Source organism: Rattus norvegicus, chromosome 4 (assembly GCF_036323735.1).
Source record: "Rattus norvegicus strain BN/NHsdMcwi chromosome 4, GRCr8, whole genome shotgun sequence".
NCBI lineage: Eukaryota > Metazoa > Chordata > Mammalia > Rodentia > Muridae > Rattus > Rattus norvegicus.
In genome coordinates, this window is record NC_086022.1 from 58,766,803 (window position 1) to 58,789,512 (window position 22,710).

The 22,710-nt window shown below is 51.5% G+C and overlaps 1 protein-coding gene across 8 annotated transcripts; it reads right to left on the reverse strand.

Annotated features, from left to right (window-relative positions):
- Nucleotides 1-427: 427 nt before the first annotated feature.
- On the reverse strand, nt 428-16,023 carry Impdh1 (inosine monophosphate dehydrogenase 1). Of its 8 annotated transcripts, XM_063286237.1 has the most exons (16): nt 15,765-16,022; nt 11,782-11,880; nt 9,107-9,155; nt 6,909-7,010; nt 6,715-6,789; nt 6,148-6,354; nt 5,906-5,993; nt 4,902-5,101; nt 4,509-4,599; nt 4,247-4,342; nt 3,209-3,352; nt 2,956-3,100; nt 2,585-2,728; nt 2,364-2,447; nt 1,839-1,855; nt 428-1,205 (listed from the first exon to the last, which is right to left on the reverse strand). In XM_063286237.1, the coding sequence occupies exons 1-16, from the start codon at nt 15,932-15,934 to the stop codon at nt 1,102-1,104; spliced, it is 1,815 nt and encodes a 604-aa protein (XP_063142307.1). In that variant the 5' UTR covers nt 15,935-16,022; the 3' UTR covers nt 428-1,101. The 8 variants fall into 8 exon arrangements, with proteins under 8 accessions (XP_063142307.1, XP_063142309.1, XP_006236272.2 ...); XM_063286239.1 differs by lacking the exon at nt 6,715-6,789 and having other exon boundaries at nt 15,765-16,023; XM_006236210.4 differs by lacking the exon at nt 1,839-1,855 and having other exon boundaries at nt 15,765-16,020.
- Nucleotides 16,024-22,710: the final 6,687 nt, after the last annotated feature.

Genomic DNA, 22,710 nt, shown 5'->3' on the forward strand with positions numbered 1-22,710 from the left:
GCTTTCTAGGAGGTCAGAAGACCATGGACTGCAAAGTCTGTTCAGTAGGGAAATGGAGGCTGCAGACAGTCTTGAATCACAGTAAACAGTGGTAGCTCACCCATCTGCCTTGGGACAGGGGAGTCCCAGCTGGTGAGGTCATAGGCCTTGAGTGGTCAGGGTCACCTCCATTCCATACTCCCACCTGTCCAAGGTTGCAGTGGGAGCTGCAATGAGCCCTCCCGTGATAGTTTCCATTTGGAGGAACCGCTGGCCAGCAGGCAAAGGCCTGGGGGTCATCCTAGCATATGGCCCACCCACCTCAGTATGCTCTCAAGTATGGCATCCCCACATCTTCCAGTAGAGGCCAGTCCCTGATGGGACTCCCCATCACCACCAGGATAGGGGCCAGTCATCCTGAGGGCAAAGACAGAAACAAGATCCCAGAGGCATTGATAACTGCTTGATTTATTCAGATTATTTAATATATAATGACACGATTGTGACCCCAAAGTGTGCAAAGTTAAAGCCTTCAGCTGCAGCTGAGAAGAGAGGGCAGGGACGGTACACCTGGGGACAATGGTGAGTCAGGAATGAAGGGCAGGCGGTCATCATCAGGCCCTCCCTGGGCTCAGAGACGGGGAACTAGGCTGAGGAGCAGGCCCCATGGGAGCCTCAAGCCAGAGGAAGGGGGCAGAGACCTCCCCCTGGCCTAGGGTCAGAACCCACAGTGCCACATGGCTGAGAGGACAGCACTCCAAGGATGGGTCAGAGGCAGGGTCAGGAGAGCACCATTTCCTGGGAGGAAGGGGGCAGCGAGAGAGAGGTGCCCTATAGGAGAAGCCAGGAGGGGCTACCTTCCCCAGGGGTCAGAGTTGGATACTGGGCCAGAGCAGGCTGCAGCAAGAAAGACCTGAGGCAGGCACAGGGCCTGAGAACCAAGGCTGACTGGGCTCAGGGGGCTGAGGAAGGGGGAACCCAGAAGATCTCACGGGGCAGCCTGGCACAGGGGGCTACCTGACTCTGTGGAGTTGCCCAGAGAGGGGCCACAGTCCCCTCAGGGACTCCACTCCTCTCCCTGGAAAGGAGCTGGGGAACCCGTAGTGCAAATCTATGGACCACTCAGTTATGGAGGGGAGCTGTTCCCGGAGTGGAACCCCGGGGTTCTCCCCCTCCACTGCCTTGGCCGCCGCCGCCGCTGTCCTCAGTACAGCCGCTTCTCGTAACTGTGAAGACAAATAAGATGGGGCTAAGAGAAGGTGTGTGGCCCCTACTCCCTTCCCAGCATCCTCTTGCCCATGGAACCCCCAATTTGGGATAGGACAAGGGGCTGTAGACCTGCCTCTCAGCCAGGGGGCTAGAGGAGGCAGAGGTGGCCCTGGACCTCTGTCTTCCTCTGGCCAGGGCTCCATGAAAAACCATGCTGGTCCCAAAGAAAGCTGTGCTCCTTCCAGCCAATGAATGCCACACCTGAGTGAACTGTCCTTGATGGCCAGGAGGGCGGGGCAGCTCAGGAAAGCACAGTCGTCCCCACGGAGCAGACTTCAACTAGCTCAACCTTCAGTATCTACCATGCCCACCATGGATGGTTTGACTCAGGTCCTTCCTAATGGGGCAGCCCCAGGCCTGTCACTACAGGCATCTCTTTGTACCCCACAATGAGCTGTGTGTTTTGATTGGAGGAGGGGCCGTGGTTGGCCTCCTCCACCATGGTGCGGGGAATGAGACCCAACTGGGTCTTCGTCTCCTGATCACACTCCAGCACTACCTCCCTCCCAATCCCCATTCTCCCAGCCCATGGCCCACCCCGACTGCCCCTGCTCTATTCTACGCCTGGCCCCGGCAGCGCAGTTACTTACACGGCAGAAAGGTATAGCTACGGGAGGGTGGGGCAGAAAGAGACACAGGTTAGATGCCCGCCTAGGCTTAGGGAGATGGGTCCTCTTGACCGGGGTGGGTTGCATGACTACAACTACGGCTGCCATCTAGCTCGGCCCCCAACCCAGTCACACCAGCATCATCGGGCCTGGCATCTGTCTCTCTGCCCGTTTCCCCACCAGAGGGTTCATGCCCCCATTTTCTGCCTGACTGCCTGCCTGGGGCCACCACCAACAAGAGCCCAACACCAATAGCCCCCACTACCAGCCACCAAGCTTCTTGAGCAAGCAAGAGCTAGGGAGACCAGGTAGGACTAGCAGCCGCACCTCCCATGCCCTGTCTGGGAGGGAGGGGAGCAGCCAGCCTCCACGAGGCTCCATGACGAGGTTCCAGGGTGGACTGGGCTCTGTAGACAGGGTAACAGAGTGGCCCTGGAACCTCGGTTTAGCCTTTGAACCTGTCCAGCCCAGCACCCGTCAGCGATGGTAAGGAGGCTCCCCACTTACGAGTGTAGGCCGTGCACACCGCCCTCTATCTGGGCTGACATGGTCCGCTTCTCAAACTTGAGCTCTCCTGAGTACATCATGGATCTGTGAGGTGGGCAGGTGAATAAGTCAGAAACACTGCCCCACCCCTCACCCCCAAATGAAGAGAAGACAAAAAGAGAAGAGGAAAAAGGGAAACCTCCTGGGGCCCCTCTGCTGCCCCCTCAAGTTACAACACTCACCGCAGGACAGACAGGCTTTGGGCCCCAATATCCTGACAGCCATGCTGGATCCCTGCTATGAGGTAGGGCACAAACTTCTGAATGGAGCCTTTATCCTGGATGGAGCCCGAGACACCCTGTGCGATCTTCACTTTGTCCCCCTCACTGCATGGAAGGTGGGGAGGTTGAGCCAAGCAGTCCGAGGTCTGCTCAGGGTACAGATACAATACCACCCAGAAGGATCCTCCCCACAGCAGCCACAGCCGCAGCCACATCCTAGGCCACGAGAGAGACGACATAACCCACGCTCTGGTCTCCAGAACCTGGGATACCATCTCAGGTATCCGTCTGAGGTCAAGGGCATGCGGGAGTTCAAGGGCATGAGGACAAACCTGAAGTATCGCTTCTGGCTGCTGCTGCTCTTCTCCATGGCGTCCAGGGAACCCATGCCTCGGTACTTCTTAAGCCTCACCCCGTCTGAGAAGAAGTATTCACCAGGGGCCTCCGTGGTAGCAGCCAGCAAGGAGCCCATCATCACTGCAGAGGCCAAGGTTGAGGGCTGAATGCCTCCCACTCCACAGCGTTTATTCTAACTGCCCTGTTGGCGTCTAGTGCTCTCCCGCCCATGCCAAGGGCTCCCCTCACCTGTAGAGGCTCCGAGCGCCAGGGCTTTGACCACATGGCCCACAGTCTGGATACCACCATCAGCTATTACCGGCACCCCAAAGCGCCGGGCATACTCAGCCACCTTGTAGACAGCAGTGCCCTGGGGTCGGCCACAGGCCATCACTGGGGAAAGGGGGATGTAGGAGACAGAGATGAAATCAGTGTGAAGGTCTCTTCTCCTTGTATCTCTCCCCACCAATGAAGAAAGGATTGTGAGAGATGGTGTTTCTGAGGCCTAAGGTGGGACCTCACAGCAGGGGAAAAACCATTTCTAGGTTCCTAAGACACCCACCACCAGCAGCACCAGAAAGGATATGGATCAAGGGATCAGTGCCAGCCCTCAGAAGCAGGACCTCAAGACTGGTGGCCTCGAGCTCCAGCTGCTGGGGAGACAGCTTCCTGTAAATGAGTCCTTTACACTAGCAGCTAATACCTAATAGCTGGGCTATTAGGACCACCTTTGGAATAATGTTTTGCTCTCGGGAGATGGGGCGGGGTGATACTGCTCTATTACACGTGGCAATGTGGGTTTACGAAACTCCTGGATGTTCAGAAACCTGTTTTCTTCATGCCACATGCGATCCAAACCCTCAGCTGTCTTCCAACACACACCTTATAGGAGTGTTACACCAACCTTAGAGAGTGATATCGGGGTTGGGGATTTAGCTCAGTGGTAGAGCGCTTGCCTATCGAGCGCAAGGCCCTGGGTTTGGTCCCCAGCTCCGAAAAAAAGAAAAAAAAAAAAAAAAAAAAAGAGAGTGATATCAACAGCATCTCCACAACCAGTCTGAAAAGCAGGTTGGTCTGCTTCCAAAATGCCCTTTATCTGCCTACACCTGCCTCTTCCCACAGCTATGCCAAGGTAAGGTGAAGCCTGGGTGCTGGCCTGAACTCCCCTCCTGAGAACCGCTTGGTGGGGCAGACACTCAGTTTGTACACAACAGGAATGAGGCTGTGAGGCCACAGTGGACCAGGGTGGCTCAAAATGGCAGTCCTTCCCCCTCTCTGGATACCCACCTTCCTGAGTGATGCAGATGGAGCCACAGCCCATGCCCACACGAAGCCCATCCACACCGGCATCGATCAAGTTCTTGGCCTGGGCCGCTGTCACCACTGGGGATGGAGGAATGTGAGGGTAGTGCCTCCACCCTGCCCAGGAGCATCCTGGGATCTTCGTATACCTCCCCCCGACCTAAATGCTACTCGTTTCCCCCTTTGCCTATAACAATGCCATCACCTAGGAGTTCTGAAGGGCCGAGAAGGGACGCTCCACACTCACCGTTTCCCCCAATCACCTGGAGGTGGGGGTACTTCTGCTTGATATAGTGCACCATGGCGATCTGATATACTGAGTTCCCCTGGGATGAATCCTGTGAAGAAGCTCAGGTTAAACAGCCAGGTCCCCTCATGGGAATTGAACCAGCACCCAAAAGGCTGCTGCTAACTAAGTTAGACACTAAGCTAAACAAGTGAACGTGTATAAAGTTGAGCTCAGTGCCCGGCTAATCAGGGTAAATGACCTTGTACGTGAGGGAGGGCCGTAGTAGGTTCTGGGCTCGACGATTAGCCTAATTCTGATACCAGAGAAGCAGAAAGAAAAGCAGGGAGCAAAGGCTTCATAGAGGTGAAATGGGCCTCCCAGGCCATGCAGAGGAACCCGCCACCTCCTTACTAGTACTATGACGTCAGCACCGGCCTGAGTGAGCAAATCCAGACGGTATTTGTCATCCTCACGGGTGCCCACAGCTGCCCCACACAACAGCTGTTTGTGGGAGTCTTTGGAGGCCAGAGGGTAGTCTCTGTTCTTCTTCAGGTCTGTGCGTGCAATAATGGCTACCAGCTCGTCTTGATCGTTGACTATGGGCAGCTTCCCTGACCAGGAGGAAAGAGAAGCGGGGTAGTGGGAAGGAAGAATGGGATGAAAATGGAGAGACCCCTGAAGTACCCAAGGCAGCCACTAGGGGACAGCACACACCCAGGACCTGGACCTCTTCCCAACAATCAGGAAGAAAAGAACCTTCCCAAGCAAGGCTCTTCCTGCCCTGGCTGGTTGGTGGGACAGGCAGCCCCTGAACCCTGGCAGCTTTTCACTTGCTGGGCCAGGTCACTGCACAAAATACCCAAGACAAGGTCTTAATGCGATTGCCCAGAGGGAGGGGCATGGATCCTCTCTGCCCATATCAAAACCCAAAGAACTCTCTACAGGGGGACCTGGGAAGCAAGAGCCCATAGGAACTTGATGTATGTTATACAAACATCAGTCCCATCAAATGCATTTAACTGCAGGACTTTTCAGAGACTCTGAGAAGTCAGTGGGCAGTTTTTTCTTTCGTTTGGTTTTTGACATGGGAGTTCCCCCACTATGAAATTCCGGCTGGCCTGGGACTCCCCAGTCCTGGAACTCCCCCTCAGTCCTTTCCCAGACTTCTAAGGCCAGAGAGTTCTTTTACTGTGATAAGCACCTCTCAGGGCTAGTTTGGAAAAACATTGGGAAGACACCTAATTGGGAATAGGCTTCTGTAAACAGATTGCAGAGTATCGGGGATCCTGCTCCACACTGCCTAGGGTTATTCAAGTTTCCCCCAAGACCTGGTGTTATTATTGGACTGACACGAGGGGCTGAGGAATAATGGAAACCCTGCCATACAGGAAGCTGGGGTGCCTCCTCCCCGGTACCTTTCTTGCTGCGCTGCAAAATCTCATTTGCCTCTTTCAATGTCACACCTGCTGGAGCCACCACCAGCTCGATCCTCGGCGTCATCACCTGTGGGGCCAGGAACATTTGCCTGCAGGTTGGCAGGTGAGAGAGAAGGAGCCAGGCCTCCCTCTGGTCCCTGGTCCCAGGCACCAGTCTGGGGCCCCTAGGTGTGGAGTTCCCAATGTGCTGCAGTTCTGCCTTTCCCCTGCCCTGCAGGCACCTCACTGAGGAGGGTGGTGTGGTCCTTCTCAGCGAGGAAGTCGATGTCTCGGGAGGTAACGATGCCCACCAGCTTGCTCCCCATGGTGCCCGTTGCGGTGATAGGGATACCAGAGAAGCCATGCTGTATCTTGGCCTCCAGAACATCACCCACGGTATGTGAAGGGCTCAGGACCACAGGGTCTGTGATGAAGCCTTGCTCAAACTTCTGTAGACAGAAGAAGAAAAGAGCTAGCTGTAAGAAACCCAAAGGTGGCACGTAGTCTGGACGCCAGGGACAAAGGGGACCCCAGTGTGCAATTGAGAATCGAGAACCTTCAATAGGGTGAGGACCAATGGGAAAGGGGGGGTTAAGCCCATATTTCATTGTAAGAAGGGCACCTAGGACCCAGATCACTTAGAAGATAAAACAGGGAGTTGGGGATTTAGCTCAGTGGTAGAGCGCTTGCCTAGCAAGTGCAAGGCCCTGGGTTCGGTCCCCAGCTCCGGAAAAAAAAGGAAAAAAAAAAAAAAAAGAAGAAGAAGATAAAACAGACTGCATCTTTTTGAGGGCGGGACCAGTACTTGCCTTGACCTTCCGCACCTCATTGGCCTGGAACTCTGGGGTACAGTTGTGGTGAATGAAACCAATTCCTCCCATGAGCTGGTATAGAAGGGAAGTATATGGGAAGAGCAAAGGCTAGCCTCCTCTTCCCTTTGCATACACCCCATTCCCTTTCAGTCCCCCTGCCCTGGAGTCCCCCACCCAGGCAAGCAACTCACAGCCATTGCAATGGCCATGTCAGCCTCTGTCACGGTATCCATGGGAGACGAGATCAGTGGTGTCTTCAGTGTGATCTTCCGGGTCAGGGCTGATGTCAGGTCCTAAGGGTGGAAGCAGGGTCCATTGAAGGGTTTTATCCACTGGACAAACGGTCGCCAGCATCTGTATCCTGCACAGGCCAGGCCTCGTGACACAGGGGTGGACAGTACAGCGCTTGGGGAACTGACCATTCCACGTGAAAAGAGTGGATGTGAGGCACATGGTCAAGGTCGCTGCAGTTGAGGTGAAAGCCACAAGGAGCACCAGGCCCATAATCCCAACATGTGGCAGGAAGATTAGAAGTTCAAGGCTAGCCGTGACTAATATTGAATTCCAGGCCAGCCTGGATTATATGACACTAAGGACAATAGTAAAAAGGAGACAGAAGGAAGAGGAAGGGAAGAGAGAGGGGAGATCAAGGTTAAGCGACACTGGGAGTGGGGTGCATGGATTCTAGTTGACAAGGGTTGGTGGTAAAGGGAGGCCCAGGGAGGCATCTACTAGCCAAACTACTAAGGAGTCTGGAGCTCAAGAAAGAGGTCAAGATTGTTAACACAGGTCACACATCCCTAATCCGAAGATTCCCAAATCCAAAATGCTACAAGCTAAAGTATGTTTGAGTACAGACATGATCATCACAAGTGCCATGTTCCACACCTGACCTCACGTGACAAGTCACCTTCAAATGCAGAAAAAATACTCTTATAATTGCCCTCAGGCAGCGTGTAAGATGTATATACAATATAAATTCATTTTGGTTTAGATTTAGACCCATTCCTAACTTTACTATATATATATATATATATATATATATATATATATATATATATGCAAATGTTTCTAAAAAAATCAAGTCTACAGGGTTGGGGATTTAGCTCAGTGGTAGAGCGCTTGCCTAGCAGGCGCAAGGCCCTGGGTTTGGTCCCCAGCTCCGAGAAAAAAAAAAAAAAAAAAAAAAGTCTGCATCTGAATGCATTTGGTCTTAAATGTTTTGGATAACAGACACTCTACCTAAATACATTCACAGGTTGTCTGTTTACACATGGACCTAGACCATGGACCCTTCTGAGAATCAGGCCAATAAATACTGATCTAGCCCCCAAACCATCCAAACAAGCTCTGGATTCAACCTTGGAGACTCATAGGCCCCTGAAGCACATTACAGATTGTGAGCAGAGCACTGGGCCCACACCCAGAAAATTCAGTCTCCTCTTCCATCGAGCTCCAAGTAGCAACCGCCTTTCTGACAGAGGCCATAGGACAAGGAGACCCTTCATGACTAGGCTGATATCTTTCTAGTCCCTCTCTTCCTAGCAGTCAGACCAGAGTTCGGCTCAGAGCCAAGATGCACAGCCCAGATGTGCAATAAACTTTGTTAAACTAAGTGGCTAAAGTGAGAAGCGCTCCCGATTGCTGTCATAAGGGAACAACCAGAACAGGCCAAATCCCCTCCCCCCCAAAAAAAATCTCGTCTGGGTCGGCTCTACACACAGGCTAAGGCTGGGTTTCCTCCGTGTATAAGTGACCTACGGCTGCGTGTGCAGGCTCTCAGGCCTTCTGTGAGAGTGGAAAGAATAAGCAGAAATGGCCACAGAAATGGGCACTTTACACAGGCGTGAGTTCATGACAGAATCTCTGCCTTTGCCTAAATTGTCTTGCACCATTGTCTCTACCCTTCTCAGCTTCTCGGCCTTCTAATTATTGGCTCCTCCCAGATCATCGCCCCAGTCCAGTCCCACTCCTTCAAACTCTCCTGCCAGTTCTTGTCCATTATGGGTCAGTGCCCAATTGCTGAACACTGTGTTCAAAGTGATCATAATTTTAGAGCACAGCCCTGGCTCAGCACTTCAGACAACAGCTAACCCTTATTGTCTATCGAATACAGCAGCCACGCCCAGCCCTTCTCCTCACAGGGCCTTTCCTGTGCCAACCCTCCAACTTCTTCAGTGCCGGCCAGGGTATCATCCAAACCCAGAGGCCGCCACTCAAGACTCCTAAGGATCTCCCTCAACCCAGATGTTTCTGCCCTGTACACTGTGCGCTGGTTCCTCCCACAATGCAAAGGGTCAAAGGCAAAAATGAACTCCCAGGGACTTCCCGCAACCTGCCCTTGAACAAGACACGTCAGCCCCCCTGAGCCAAAGGAAGAGGCACTTACCACTTCATCAGCTATGAAGTCTATGAATCCTGGGAGGATCAGGAAATCGCTGTGAAGACAGACAGAATGAGAGTGACTGGTGGGCGAGGTGTCCAAAAGCACCAGGGTCTGCTATCCTAGGGTTGGCAGCAGGGTGGGGCGGGTAGAGGGGCAGAAAGGCTGGAATCCACTGATCCTGTGGTCCCAGAATGAGAGGACTTCCTCACCACTCATAATGTCCTGATAGCTTCAACCTCGGGGACTAGAGCCAAAAATGGCAGAGGGTCTACAGACCCAGAGGCCATCCAGAGTTTGTGAAAGGACACAGAAGTTGCCTATAGGGTCACACACAGTACATACAATGCATGCCTTTGAAGACTCCTCAATCTGTGGTTTACTGGCCAGATTATCTGCTACATAGCCAGGGATAATACTGTACTCATCTTCTTGCTTCAAGTGATGGGAGTACCTGCTGCCAAACCTAGCTTCCCTTTCCCCCTTTAAAACAGCATTTTACTGTTGTCTAAAATGACCTTGAATTCATGACCCTCTTGCCTCCGCCTGCTGAGATTACAGGTGTGTGCCACCGTGGCTGGTTTGAGATTTCTGCCTTGACAGGCGTGGTGGTGCACACCTTTAATCCCAGCATCTAGCACTCAGACAGAAGCAAATGGATCTCTGTGAGTTTGGGGCCAGCCTGGTCTAGAGAGTGAGTTCCAAGCCAGGCAATGGTATATAAAGAGACCCTGTCTTAATTTTTTTCTTAGTCCTAACAAAAGCAAAGAATAACAACAACAACAACAACAACAACACCACACACACACACACACACACACACACACACACACACACACACACAAGCTATACTTGGGGGGAGGTGTCATCCCTATAATCCTGGTACTTTGGGAGGCAGAAGAATTGGGGTTGAGGTCAGTTTGGGCTACAAGATCCTGTTTCAGGGGGAAAAAAAAAATAGCAAAATGATAGAGAATCTGGGTTAAGGAGGTAACTTGGTAATAGAGCATTTGCCTATTATGTACAAAGTCCTAGGTTTGATTCCCAGCACTGCAAGAGAAAAAGAAAACACACAGAATCTGAAAATAAGTTTGTGATACAACAAGACCCAAGCGCAACTCAGCACAGCCCAAGGCTGGGACTGCTGAGTCACCAAAGTTCAGAGCAGCTGGAGGGACCCCAGAGGGCTGAGCTCAGGACATGTTCTGACAGAGCAGGCACCGGGACAGGAGCAACCAACACACATGGGAAGGAGAGCCAGAAGTCCAAACCATTGGGACCCGTCAGAGCGCAGCATCTGTCCGCGTGAGTGACAGCAGGAAGAGTAGGCCTACATGGTACTTCTACACTGCCACAGTTCAGGGACACTATGGGCACAGTCGACCTGAAGTCACAGGAAGTCTAGATGGACACACTCTGAGCCCAGCTAGGCAAAGCAGGAGGCACGTGTCATGCAGAAAACAAAAGCCACAGGGCAGCAAGGCCCTGGGTTCGGTCCCCAGCTCCGAGAAAAAAAAAAAAAAAAAAAAAAAAGCCACAGGGCAGATAGGCGTGCAGTGACTAATTTGCCACCAAGCCTAAAAGAAACTCTTAAGAGTTCCCTTCAAACTTCTCTAGGAGAGCAGCAAAAGGCCAATCAAAGATATAGCCCCTCTTCAGTTGTCAAAGACTACCAAGGCAGCAAAGAACTTTTACCTATCTTGACCTCCCCTGGCAGCCAGTGAGCCCTCTGTGACTCACTTAGAGGCCAGAGAAGAAACGCTAGAGTCTGGGCCCATTGGCATCTTCTAGATAAAATCACCCTTCATGAGGGTGCCCTGGTCAGAGCAACAGGAAAGTTGCCGGACAAACAGGAATATTTACGAACCAGGGTGAGATGGCAGGTGACAGGCCACAGATGCTACTGATTCTCCAGTAGCACTACTCTGCCCTAATCAAGGGTTCTGATGCTCCTTCTTGGCAGGGACCTTGTCCTGCAGCCAGGAGACACAGCTAGCGCCAGGCCTGCAGGGAGAACTGGCTGAGGGCCCACAGGAAAATGCAAACTAAGCTTGAGGCAGACAGGTAGGTCTCTACCTTTCTCCAAAACGCCACGTGGAGTGGGCCTGAAGGGTTAGCACAGAATATTCATGGAGGGCACCAGTCCCAACATATGGGCAGGAAACCACACAAGTGGAAAGGGGGCTGGACTAGATATGAAAAGAAAGGGCCACTCTACTGCCCAATGGGCCCCCTCCTGGGAATTATTATTCCACCAGCTGCTTCAGATGGGATCCTGGGACCTTCCTGCTTTCATGGTGAGGCTTGAGGAAGGACGACATCCTGGATCATGTTGGTTAAAGTCCCCCTAGAATAGCCACTTCTCATTTTCCCGCATATCCCAAGGCCTCTCTAGGATGGCCAAGACATCCAGGAGGATAGCAAGGGAGCAAGCTGGCCTCGGATCTAGCCAGTTATCGGTCAAGGCTCCCTGGGCAGTGATGTCGCTGTGCCACGTCCCTCTCTATTCTTGGTGCGAGCCTCCTTCCTTCCCTTGCCCAGCCCCCACTGGCCCCAAGTCACTCTTATTGGGCGAGGGCATTCGGGCGTCAGCGAGGAACAGCCGTGCACGTGTGGGGCGGGGGCCAGGAGCCGCCGGGCGGCGGCGTGCTCACCCAGGTAGGGCCAGTCTCAGCGCTTACTTGTAGGTGAGGCCATCCGCGTTGGCGAAGAGCTGCTGCGCGGTGAGCCCATCCTCGGGAACGTAGCCGGTGCCGCCGCTGATCAGGTAGTCCGCCATGCTGCTGGGAGATACCGCGACCCGACATAAACACCGGCGCGGGCCACCCCGCTGCCACTGCCTCCGCCGCCGCTGCCGCTGCTGACGCGCACCGAGGCCACGCTGCCGCTGTGGGCCGGGGGCGGGGGCTGCGGCTGCGGAGGGAGGCCCTGGGCGCCGCCCTCTCCTCCAGCCCCTCCTTCGGGGATCGCTGCCTCCGCCCCTCGTCGCACAAAGGCCCTGCCCGACTCGCCCTGCTGCCGCTGCTGCACTCACGCCCCGCAATGGCACCTCGACTCTGGCGACCAGGACGGGGGATTGCGGGCAGGATGTGAGACCAGAGAAAGAGCCAAACATAGACACGCCCCCTCCGCTCCTCTTTCTTCAACATGTTTCCCGGAATCTCAGCAGTGTCCCTCACAGGGTTCACCCCTAATCTGGCTGGGCCCCTTAGATTCCTTAGGCCACCGAGCCCTTAGTCTCCCATTACCTACGCTAGGGTACCTCTAATGTGGTTCTGCGGTTCTGCCTTTTTCTCTATAGTCATTCTCCCAACACGGATAAAAAAACCCCAGAGCCCTGAAATATCAATCTGAACTCAAAATTCCCCAGACGCAGGAGATGGGCCCTGGACTACGATTCTTACCCATACTATTCATGCAATTCCTAAGGAGGAAGCTTTTAAAAAAATGCTTGATATTTGAGTCTGCAGTCTTCAAAGCATTTTTTATAAATGAGCACATATACTCCACAAACTATTAATTGACAGTTATTGGGTCTCCTCAGGCATAGGTGCAATGCAAAGCTCGCCCCAGACTACACACACACACACACACACACACACACACACACACACACACACACAGAGAGAGAGAGAGAGAGAGAGAGAGAGAGAGAGAGAGCCCTTGTTCTCAGCTCCTGAAAGATCTAGAGAACAGGAAGGTTAGTCTAGAGAAGAAAATTTGTTTTGAGTAGGGATAATAATGTCAGGCTAGAAGTTGGGGAAAACTCAAAGTTTTGGGGCAGTGGCATAAACAAGTATGCATATAAATAAGGACAGAAGCAGGCAATTTAAAGTCACCCCCACCTCCCCCCACCCCTGCTTAGGAGAACTTTAGTGGTCAGTTCTGAGTGGCTAGAAAGACCCAGATATCAATGTGGGAGACAATAAAATTAGGTAGCAAACCCATTCACACATGCAGGAGGTGGCCAAAAGTGTTATCCTAGATCATTACCCTTTCCCTCAGCCACTAGCCTGCCCTCCAGAAGTTCCCACACTTTTGGGGAGAACACTAGGTGTCCTGGAGACATTCTTCCCCCTCCTGTCTTGAGAGCTGCTGTGTGGCTCCTTCCCTCCCCGTCCCAGGAAGGCTGGTTTGTTTACCTCTCAACAGTGTGGTGACAGCCAGGCCCAGGGGAGCCTTGGCTTCCAAGCCACCAGGCTCTCTGGGGTGCCCAACCTCCCAATGATGCCCCCGGGACCCTGCCAGGAAAACAGAGGCTGTTCCATCCATGTGCAAAGGGAAAGGAAAGTCTCCCACAGAGCTCAAGTGCTACAGAGGATTTACAGATGTCTTCTTGGCTCTTGGGAGGGGGGCACCAGTGAAGCCCAAAGGATAGGGCCTGGTGTGAGTTCTGAAGACCTTGGAGCATCAGAAAGGAGAGGAGACTGTGGAGTTCTTGGCAAAGTAGGGATTGGTATCTGCTTGCCAGGAAACTCCTCTGGTTCTCCAACACTCAGGGTTTCTTCTCAAAGCCTAGGCCATACGGGGAGCCAGCACTAGAACCTCTTGCTTGCTACCAATAGTCAGAGCATCGGGATTAGGCAGAAGACACACCCTGGTCATTCTGAACTGCCCTTCCCAGACACAGAAGAAATAGCTACCATGTCAATCACAGGCTCTGAGCATGGCCTGCCCCAGTAGTCTCTCTGGGCTTCTACGGAACCTGCTATGGGTCACTTTTCCCTACACCATGCTTCAAGACTGGCTCTGGTTCAGGGTTCAGCCAAGGATGGTACCCAGGAGAGCAGCTGGACCCTACCACCTCAGGTAACTTTAATGTGTCATCTGCCCCAGCTTAGGACTTCGGGTCCCAGGAGAGGAGGCTGGCAGCCTTAGCTATGGGGAGGGTCACCTTCCCAGTGATTACAGACTTCAGGGCCCTGTCTCCCTCCTGCTTTGACCTATGTCAGAGCTCTTCATTACTCTAAGCTGCTGGGCTCAAGGCTGAGTTAGGCTGTCCTTTTCTAGAGACTTAATCCATCCCCCTGACTCCCCCCACCTCCCTCTTCCTGCAATTCCCCAGCTGCTTCCTCCACAGGGAGGAGACACCAGGCAACCAGTGGACCTCTTCATGGAAAGGAAGGGCAGCTGGTCCCCCGAGACTCTCCTCCTCACAGCTTCAAGGGCAGGGGGCAGGTCCAAGCCAGCTGCTCAGGGGAATAGGGTAATGGTGTCCACCAGGGCACCGAAGTTCAGGCAAGCAGCCCAGAGGACTCTATCTGATCTGAGGTTGTTTAGAGGAACGAGATTTCAAAACACTTTTAGAGGGGGAAAGGTAATGACAACATTAGCATTGTTAAGCTGGGATAAGCTGTCAGGGCTCACCCAAGTTCAAGCCAGGGAGTCCAGTAATGCTGGACTCGAGCCCAGCGCTTCTCATAGAACCCTTGCCTCTTCCTACACTTCAGGTTGGTGGAGGCGGATGGGGGTCTAGCCGTCAGGTTTTGAATCTTATACTGCCTGGCTGGGGTTCAAGTTTACACAGGTCCTTCAGAGCCTAAGTGGGGCACAGGAGGGTGTGGGGTTGGCACTGTCCCTTTGATGCAGCAGTACATCTGGAAAAGAGATGCACCTGCCTGAACTCTGAAATTCTACAATTCTAGCTTCCTTCAAGCTCACAAGTGCCACGGCCCGCTACCTCCCATATAGTGGCGCCTCTCTAAAACCCCAAGCCCTCCCTCCAACCTACATTTCTATTATTAAAAGATGGGGGGGTTGCTTAAGCCTAAGTCAGTTCTAAAAAGACAACCAGCAACGGCACGAGGGGCTGGACTTCAAGCCCCTAAAGCTGTTAAAAGTTCTTACGTAAGCGGCCAGACCCTGGGCAGAACTACCTGGCTAATTCCCCAGACCACCCTTCCCCCAAAGCCCAGCTGCCGGGTCACCTCCCCAAGCTGCTGAACACCAGCAGATGGGGTAGAGAAAGAAGTCCAAATCCCCTGGACCGGAAGGACAGTAGGATTGCATTGCAAACTGTGATACAATCCAGAGATTAGCCGCTGTCTCTTTTTTTTTCAGCTAGTTCCCTTGAGGCCCAGTTCACTGCCCCAACTCTTTCTCCAGCGACCCTCATTCATTGCCTTCCAGAGCCCCCGCACTGGGGTACAAGTCTTTCCAGGGAGTGAACAGCAGCAGCCTCACTGGATCTCAGTGCCTCGTGAGGAAATGCGAGTACCTTCTCCTGGTCCTAGGGAAACACTCAATCCGGACACCCACACCTACTGAAGACAGTTCTAGGAAGAAGAGCTGAAGAGAAAGCAACGTTGGACCGGGACTTCAACAAACACTTTTTGTACCCCAGAGGTCGGAGCCATTTGCACCAAGCGTCGCTGAGTGTGTAGTATGGGTCGGATCTTAGATAAAATTTTAGGGAGCGATATTACAACCTGAGCTCTCTCCCCAACTCCCTGGAGCAACGCGGCACTGAACTGTTTGCACAGTGTCCGCCTGCATCTGCCAGCCAGAGTCGGGTGTATGACAGTCTGCGTCTGGGAAAGTGGAATGGCAGTAGAGGGGACCTGCCCCTGGCCTCCCCCGCAGTGCTACCGGGTCTGCCGGCGCTACCGCGCCCTTCTCTGCCGCCCGCCCCGGATGCGCCCGCGCGCCTAGCCCTGGGCGTCACCTCTCCGGCTCGTAGCCGGCCTGCAGCAGGCGGGCGCTGTACCGCTGCGCCGCGGTCTCATGTCCCGGGTGTTGCCGGGCTCCGGGCTCTGGAGCAGCAGCGGCTCCGCCTCCCTGCAGCAGCGGCGAGAGTAGCCCGGACTCCGGTGGGGGTGAGAGCGGTTCCTCCATGCCATGCGGAGGCCGCAGCTCTGGGCGGCGGGAGCCTCTCCGCGTGGAGGCTCCCGGACCAGGGAAGGCAATAAGAGCCCCAGTCCACTCCGGAGGGGGCGTGGCCGTGGGCGGGTCTACTGCAAGAGGCGGGGCTGAATGTTTGGAGGCGGGGCTTTGGAGGAGCTGGTTTGGGGTCCTGGAGTCCATCGGGTTCCGCCCTTGGCACTACGCTCTGTTCCGCCCCCATGAGCCGCCACTCAGGCTCAAGAGTAAGTAGATGAACAGATGGTGAGGTGGAGCGAGGTTTGTGTTCTTCAAGGATCCAACTGAAGAGGACCTCCGCTGTACCCTGTCTCGTGCACCTTCGAGTTTCTCCTGGCTTCATCTGAGGAAAAGGAGTGTGCAAACACCAGGGTAATGAACCATCATTGCATGGCCTCTTGGAGTGCTTCCAGTCCTGGGCAAGAAAGGTGGGGCACTCCATCAAACCCTACCTATTCGACAACCCCCACCATTTCTTTATACTGCTATCCAGGGAAGACAAACATGCTACTGGCTCCTGAAGGAAAAGACCCTAGTTTTACTCTGCTTGCAGTACCCCTTTACAAGGAAATAGGGCTGAGCACACAAGGTACTCACATTTGCTCATCTGCTGCCTAGAAAACGCTTTCTATTTCAGTTTCGTTACTATTGTCAGCTTTCATAAAGCAACTCTCTGGGAAAGCAAGGAAAAGAGTTCTTGCCTTCAGGCAATTTGTTTGAGGAGGCCAGTGGATAGAAAACAAACAGCCGACAAGTCTTACACAGAATGCTTTTTCAAACACCTGACAATCTGAGGAATAAATAATAAACACTTGGTTATCTGGGTCTGGAGAGATGGCTCAGTGATTTAGAGCACCGGTTGCTCTTCCACAGGACCCTGGTACGATTCCAAGCACCCATATGGCAGCTTACAACTATATGGTTGTAACAGGTAATCTGTTGCCTTCTTCTGGGTTCTTCAGGCACTGCATGAACCTGCTGCACGGATACACATGTAGAAAAAACACCTACACACATAAAATAAATAAACCTTTAAAAAGCTGGATGATCTGCTGGTACTAAGATCCATCTCAAGAACCCCACCTGGCTAGTTTTACGTCAACTTGACAGAAGTTAGCTCTGCCCTTGGCACCAGACTCGGTCGTGGTCACTCTCCCTCCCACATCTGAACCAAGGATACCTCAATTGAAAAAGTGCCTCCCTAAGATCAGGCTGTTTGCGGGCTGGAGAGACCGCTCAGCGGTTAAGAGCACCCGACTACTCTTCCAGAGGTTCTGAGTTCAATTCCCAGCAACCACATGGTGGCTCACAACCATCTGTAAAGAGATCTGATGCCCTCTTCTGGTGTATCTGAAGACAGCTACAGTGTACTTATATATAATAAATGAATAAATCTTAAAAAAAAAAAATCAGGCTGTTTGCTTAGTGATTGATTGGTAGGGTCCAGCCTACCGTAGGTGGTACCATCCCTCATCGGGTGGTCCTGGGTTCTATAAAAAAGCAGGCTGAGCAAGCCATGCAGATCAAGCCAGTAGGCAGCACCTCCCCGTGGCCTCTGGATCAGTCAGTTCCTGCCTCCAGATTCCAGCCCTGCTTGAGTTCCTGTTCCAACTTCCTTCAGTGATGAACCACAATGTGCAAGTATAAGCCAAATAAACCCTTTCCTTCCCAATTTGCTTTGGGTCATGGTGTTTCATCACAGCAATAATAACCCTAACTAGGACAGCCTTTAATGCAAACACTCAGAAGGCAGAAGTAGGATGATCTCTGTGAGTTCAAGGCCAGTCTGGACCATATTACTTACAAGTTTCAATCCAACCAGGGATGCACAGTAAACCCTATCTCAAATTGATGAATGAATGAATGAATGAATGAATGGATAATAAATAAAACCAGGCAAACAAAGAAAGAAACAAAGAAAGCAGAATTATGACCACACGTGGTGGTCCAAGACTGTACTCAGAGGTTGAAGTAATAGGAATACAGAAATTGGGATGGTTTGTATATGCTTGGCCCAGGGAGTGACACTATTAGGAGGTGTGGCCTTTGGCGTAGGTCTGGCCTTGTTGGAGGAAGTGTGCCGCTCTGGGGATGGGCTTTGAGACCCTCCTCCTAGTCACTAGTCTCCTCCTGTTCGCCTTCGGATCAAGATGTACAACTTTTGTCTCTTCCAGCCCCACATGTGCCTGCACACTGCCATCCTCCCACCTTGATGATAATGGGCTGAACCTCTGAACCTGTAAGCCAGCCCCAGTTAAGTGTTAACCTTATAAGAGTTGCCTTGGTCATGCTATGTCTTCACAGCAATGGGAACCTTAACTAAGACAGAAGTTGGTACCAGGAATGGGGTATTGCTGTGAGAGGCCCAACCATGTTTTTTGTTTGGAGGAATGTGGATTTTAGGACTTTGGATTTGGGAAGCAGTGGGATGCTTTAAATGGGGTTTAACGGACCATCCTAGCAGGAATGTGGAAGATGGTGCTGCTGAAGGTGATTTGAACCCCTGCTGGCTCAAGGGGTTTCAGTGACAAAGAATTTTAATATGTGGCCTAGAGACTGTTCTTGTGACATTTTGGTGACGAATGTGACTGCTTTTGGCCCTTGTCTGAAGTGTCTGCCTGAAGCTAAAGTAAAGAGATTTCAATTAATTGCATTGACAAAGGAAGTCTCGGAAAAGCCCAGCATAGACTTGTCCTCTAGTTTGATCTTAAAAAGAGCTTCTTGAGAAGAACAGCAAGCATAGAAAGGAAAAATACAAAATGTGTGGTTCAAAGAATAAAGGGGCACCAGGAAATAGAATGGAGCAGAATCCTGTCTGCAAGGAGATAAACAGATTAAGAAAGTAGTGACAGGGTTGGGGATTTAGCTCAGTGGTAGAGCGCTTGCCTAGGAAGCGCAAGGCCCTGGGTTCGGTCCCCAGCTCCGGAAAAAAGAACCAAAAAAAAAAAAAAAAAAGTAGTGACCTGGAAGCAAGATCCCACCCTGCTACGCTTACTGTTTATGCTTTTGAAATTGAGCAGGGCACTTGGTTACTGTTTTCATTTGGACTTTTAATCTGAAATGAACTACAATCAGAGAGCACAGCTGTGGTCCAGGTCTCGAGGCCGGGAGACACAGGCTTTTTCTGGATCGTGCAGAATAGTGGCCATGAAAAAAAAGCTTAGGCCTAGGCATAGTGGTACACACCTTTAATCCCAGGAGACGCAAATGAGCAGATCCCTGAGTTCAAGGCTAGTCTGGTACAGAGCAATTTCCAAGCAGAGAGGAACTTAAATCCAGACATAGTAGTACATGCCTTTAATCCCAGAACTCAGGAAGCAGAGGCATACAGATCTCAGAGTTCAAGGAGAGTTCACAGAGCAAGTTCCAGGACAGCCAAGCTTAGGCAGCAAGGGAGTTGGAAAACAGAAAGCTGGTGATGATGTAATAGATAAAGGGGGGCATGTTCCAGCTCCAGCAAGCAGCAGAACTCAACAGCTTTAGCCATGTGGCTCTGGCTTTAGAGTCAAGAATAAAAGAGACTATAGCAACAACTGATGCTGGCTGGCTGGAGCTAAGAAATTAACAGTGATTAAGAAGAGACCAGCATCACTGAGGTAAAATCTTCCAGGAAGCATTTTCTGAGAGCACAAAGACCTGTCTTCCAGAGAGAGCCAAGGTTGTACCTCATGCCGCAGCTGGACTTGGTAATGTGTAAGAGTCACCTAGGTGGTACTGGCTTTGAAGGCATGAAGGCATCATGGAGAAAAGCTGAGGCTTGGCACAGTGAGAAGCCAGAGAAGGCCATCGACGAAGGTGCGGCCTCAGTTACAGTTGACCACCCAGAATTGAAGGGGCCATGCAAAAAAGTTGAGACTTGGCACCATAAAGGGAGCCTATGAGAGGCTATTGGTGAAGCCTCGTTGTAATGAGAAACCCCAGCATATTGGAGGTGCCAGTGCCATGGGCTGATCACCAAGAACAGCAGCAGCAGTGCAGTGGATTCAACCAGAGCCTAGAGTGCTACAGAGGGCAGAACTGGGGAAGTGACCTTTTTGAATAGCCCAGATCTTGTGTGCATCTCGGACATTGGAACAAGAAGCTGTAAAGTTGAAGTTGCCTTGGAGACCCAAGATGTTAGAGATGCCAGAGCCATGGGATGTCTGCCAAAGAAAGCAGCTAACGGAGCAGAACCAGCCCGGGAGAAAGAAATGTGTTGCCGTCAACAAAGATGAAACGAGTTGGAGATCTGAAGAGCGCTTTGACATCAGACATGGAGATGCAGAGTTTGGAGTTTGCCCAGATGGCTTTTGGTCATGTTTGGTACAGTATTTCCAAACTATAACGTTTTGGAATGGTAATATACATCCTGTGATGTTTACGGTTTGTGATCTGCTTCTTTATTTTGACTTTATAGGGGATTACAGTTAAGTGATTGATTGAATGAATCTCAGGAAAGACTTTGAACTTTGGACTCTTAGCATTGTTGCGACTGCTATAAACCTTGAGACTTTTGAAGTTGGACTAAATATGTGTTGTATTTTGCTGTTTCAGTTTGGTTCCCCCATAGACTCATGCGTTTGAACAAGGCTGTGGGGGCAGGGAGTGGAATGTGGTAGTTTTTATGCTTGGCCCAGGGAGTGGCACTATTAGGAGCCTCATTGGAGTTGTTGTGGTTTTGTTGGAGGAAGTGCTTTGCTGTAGGAGTGGGCTTTGAGACCCTCTTCCTAGTGACAAAGAAGCTTCTGGAAGATATCATACCCAGGTGTGGATTGCCTACCCAGCTTGGGTCTGACAAAAGACCAGCATTCATCTCCCAGGTAACTCCATCTCTAACATAGGTTCTGAGGACCAACTGGAAATTACATCGTGGGGTTGGGGATTTAGCTCAGTGGTAGAGCGCTTGCCTAGCAAGCGCAAGGCCCTGGGTTCAGTCCCCAGCTTCGAAAAAAAGAAAAAAAAATTACATCGTGCATACAGACCCTAGAGTTCAGGGCAGGTAGAGAGGATGAATCGGACCCTGAAGGAGTCCTTGACCGAATTAACCCCTAAAACTGGTGATGACTAGGTGTCTCTCCTACCTTATGACTTATATAGGGCTAGAAACAGTCCTTATACTTTAGCACCCCTCCCCTTTGAGATCCTATATGGGAGGCCCCCTCTCATGCTGCCTAACCTCCAGTCTGATGTCTTTTTTTTCATTTTTTTAAAGATTTATTTATTTATCATATATAAGTACACTATAGCTATCTTCAGACACACCAGAAGAGGGCATCAGATCCCATTACAGATGGTTGTGAGCCACCATGTGGTTGCTGGGATTTGAACTCAGGACCTGTGGAAGAGCAGTCAGTGCTCTTAACCCCTGACCCATCTCTCCAGCCCCCAGTCTGATGTCTTAACTAAATAGGTCCAACATAAGTTTCTAAAATCCTTAAAAGCCCTCTCCACAGGGTCCAGAAGCAACCCTGGCCTGCCATCAGTCAGGTTTATGAGTCTGCTCCTCCCCTAATCCCCATTGCTTTGAACCAGGTGCTGAAGTCTAGATTAAGAGACAAAACCACAGGACTCTGGAACCTCGCTGGAAAGGACTATGATCCTGACCACACCTGTGGCTGTTAAGGTGGACGAGGTCAGGAAGTGAATACACCATTCCCACTTTAAGCCTGTAAGGAGAGAGATGATCCAGCAGCTGAGGCCCCAGCAGAAGAGACTTGCGCGCGAACCTCCACAAGAACAACGGAAGCTCACCCCACTGTTCTCTCTGCTAAAACTGGGACTCCAGTGCTCCTGATCCTGCTTGCTTACTGCTTATACTTGTTACACCAGCCAGTAGCCCCCTTACTAGCTGGGTACCCCGAGGGGGCGATGCAACAACTTCGTCATCAAGTTCACAGTGGCTGGCAGGAAGGCTGGTTGGACTGCCGGTTCTCAACTCCTCTCTCCCCAGACTTAACACAGAACTGTTGGTTACCAGAGAGGGACTCTGCATTGGAAATAAGGTACCCCAGTCCTTTCCTACCTTTGCAACCACACTGTAACCCCTACTGTTACAGAATACATGAATACAGAATACAGTGAATGCTTGGTGGGCTTGTTCCTCAGGGCTCACTCCATGCATTATGATTGTAAACATGGCTGAGGATTTTTATGTTCTACTACAGCTTGTACCAGAGTAACTTATTCCTCTGGGGAGGATGTCTTCAACCAGTTACCACCTCCAAGCAATCGAGTTAAAAGGGTGGCCATTTCCACTGTGTTACTAGGTTCTCTCCTTGACATAGGGCTGGCCAGAGCTGCTAGTATGGGGGCCTCGGCCCTAATACTCCAAGATAAAAAGTACAAGGCCCTACTGATGGTAATAGATATATAAGAAATGAAAAAGTTGGGGTTGGGGATTTAGCTCAGTGGTAGAGCGCTTGCCTAGGAAGCACAAGGCCCTGGGTTCGGTCCCCAGCTCTGAAAAAAAGAAAAGCAAAAAAAAAAAAAAAAAAAAAAAGAAGAAATGAAAAAGTTCATCACGGTCCTGCAAGATTCACTGTCCTCCCTGGCAGGAGGAGTCTTACCGAACAGAAGAGGCCCAGGCTTGCTGTTCCTCCAGCAGAGAGGGCTCTGTTACAGCCTTAGGTGCAGTAGAAATATTGTTTTTCAACGGAAAGAGACTACAAGACAAAAAAAAAATGCTAACTTTGACTTGTACTCCCTACACAACAAATGTTTTAGTTAGGTTTGTTGAATAAAATGGATTTATTCTCAAACAAGACTAGGCCATG

Coding starts and splice junctions, on each gene's coding strand:
- Impdh1 (XM_063286238.1), bottom strand. CDS start 12,215: ATGTTTGGCTCTTTCTCTGGTCTCACATCCTGCCCGCAATCCCCCGTC. Junction 4,600..4,901: donor GTGCTGACGTCATAGTACTA/GTAAGGAGGTGG, acceptor GCTTCTTCACAG/GATTCATCCCAGGGGAACTC. Junction 4,343..4,508: donor CCAGGTGATTGGGGGAAACG/GTGAGTGTGGAG, acceptor CTCCATCCCCAG/TGGTGACAGCGGCCCAGGCC.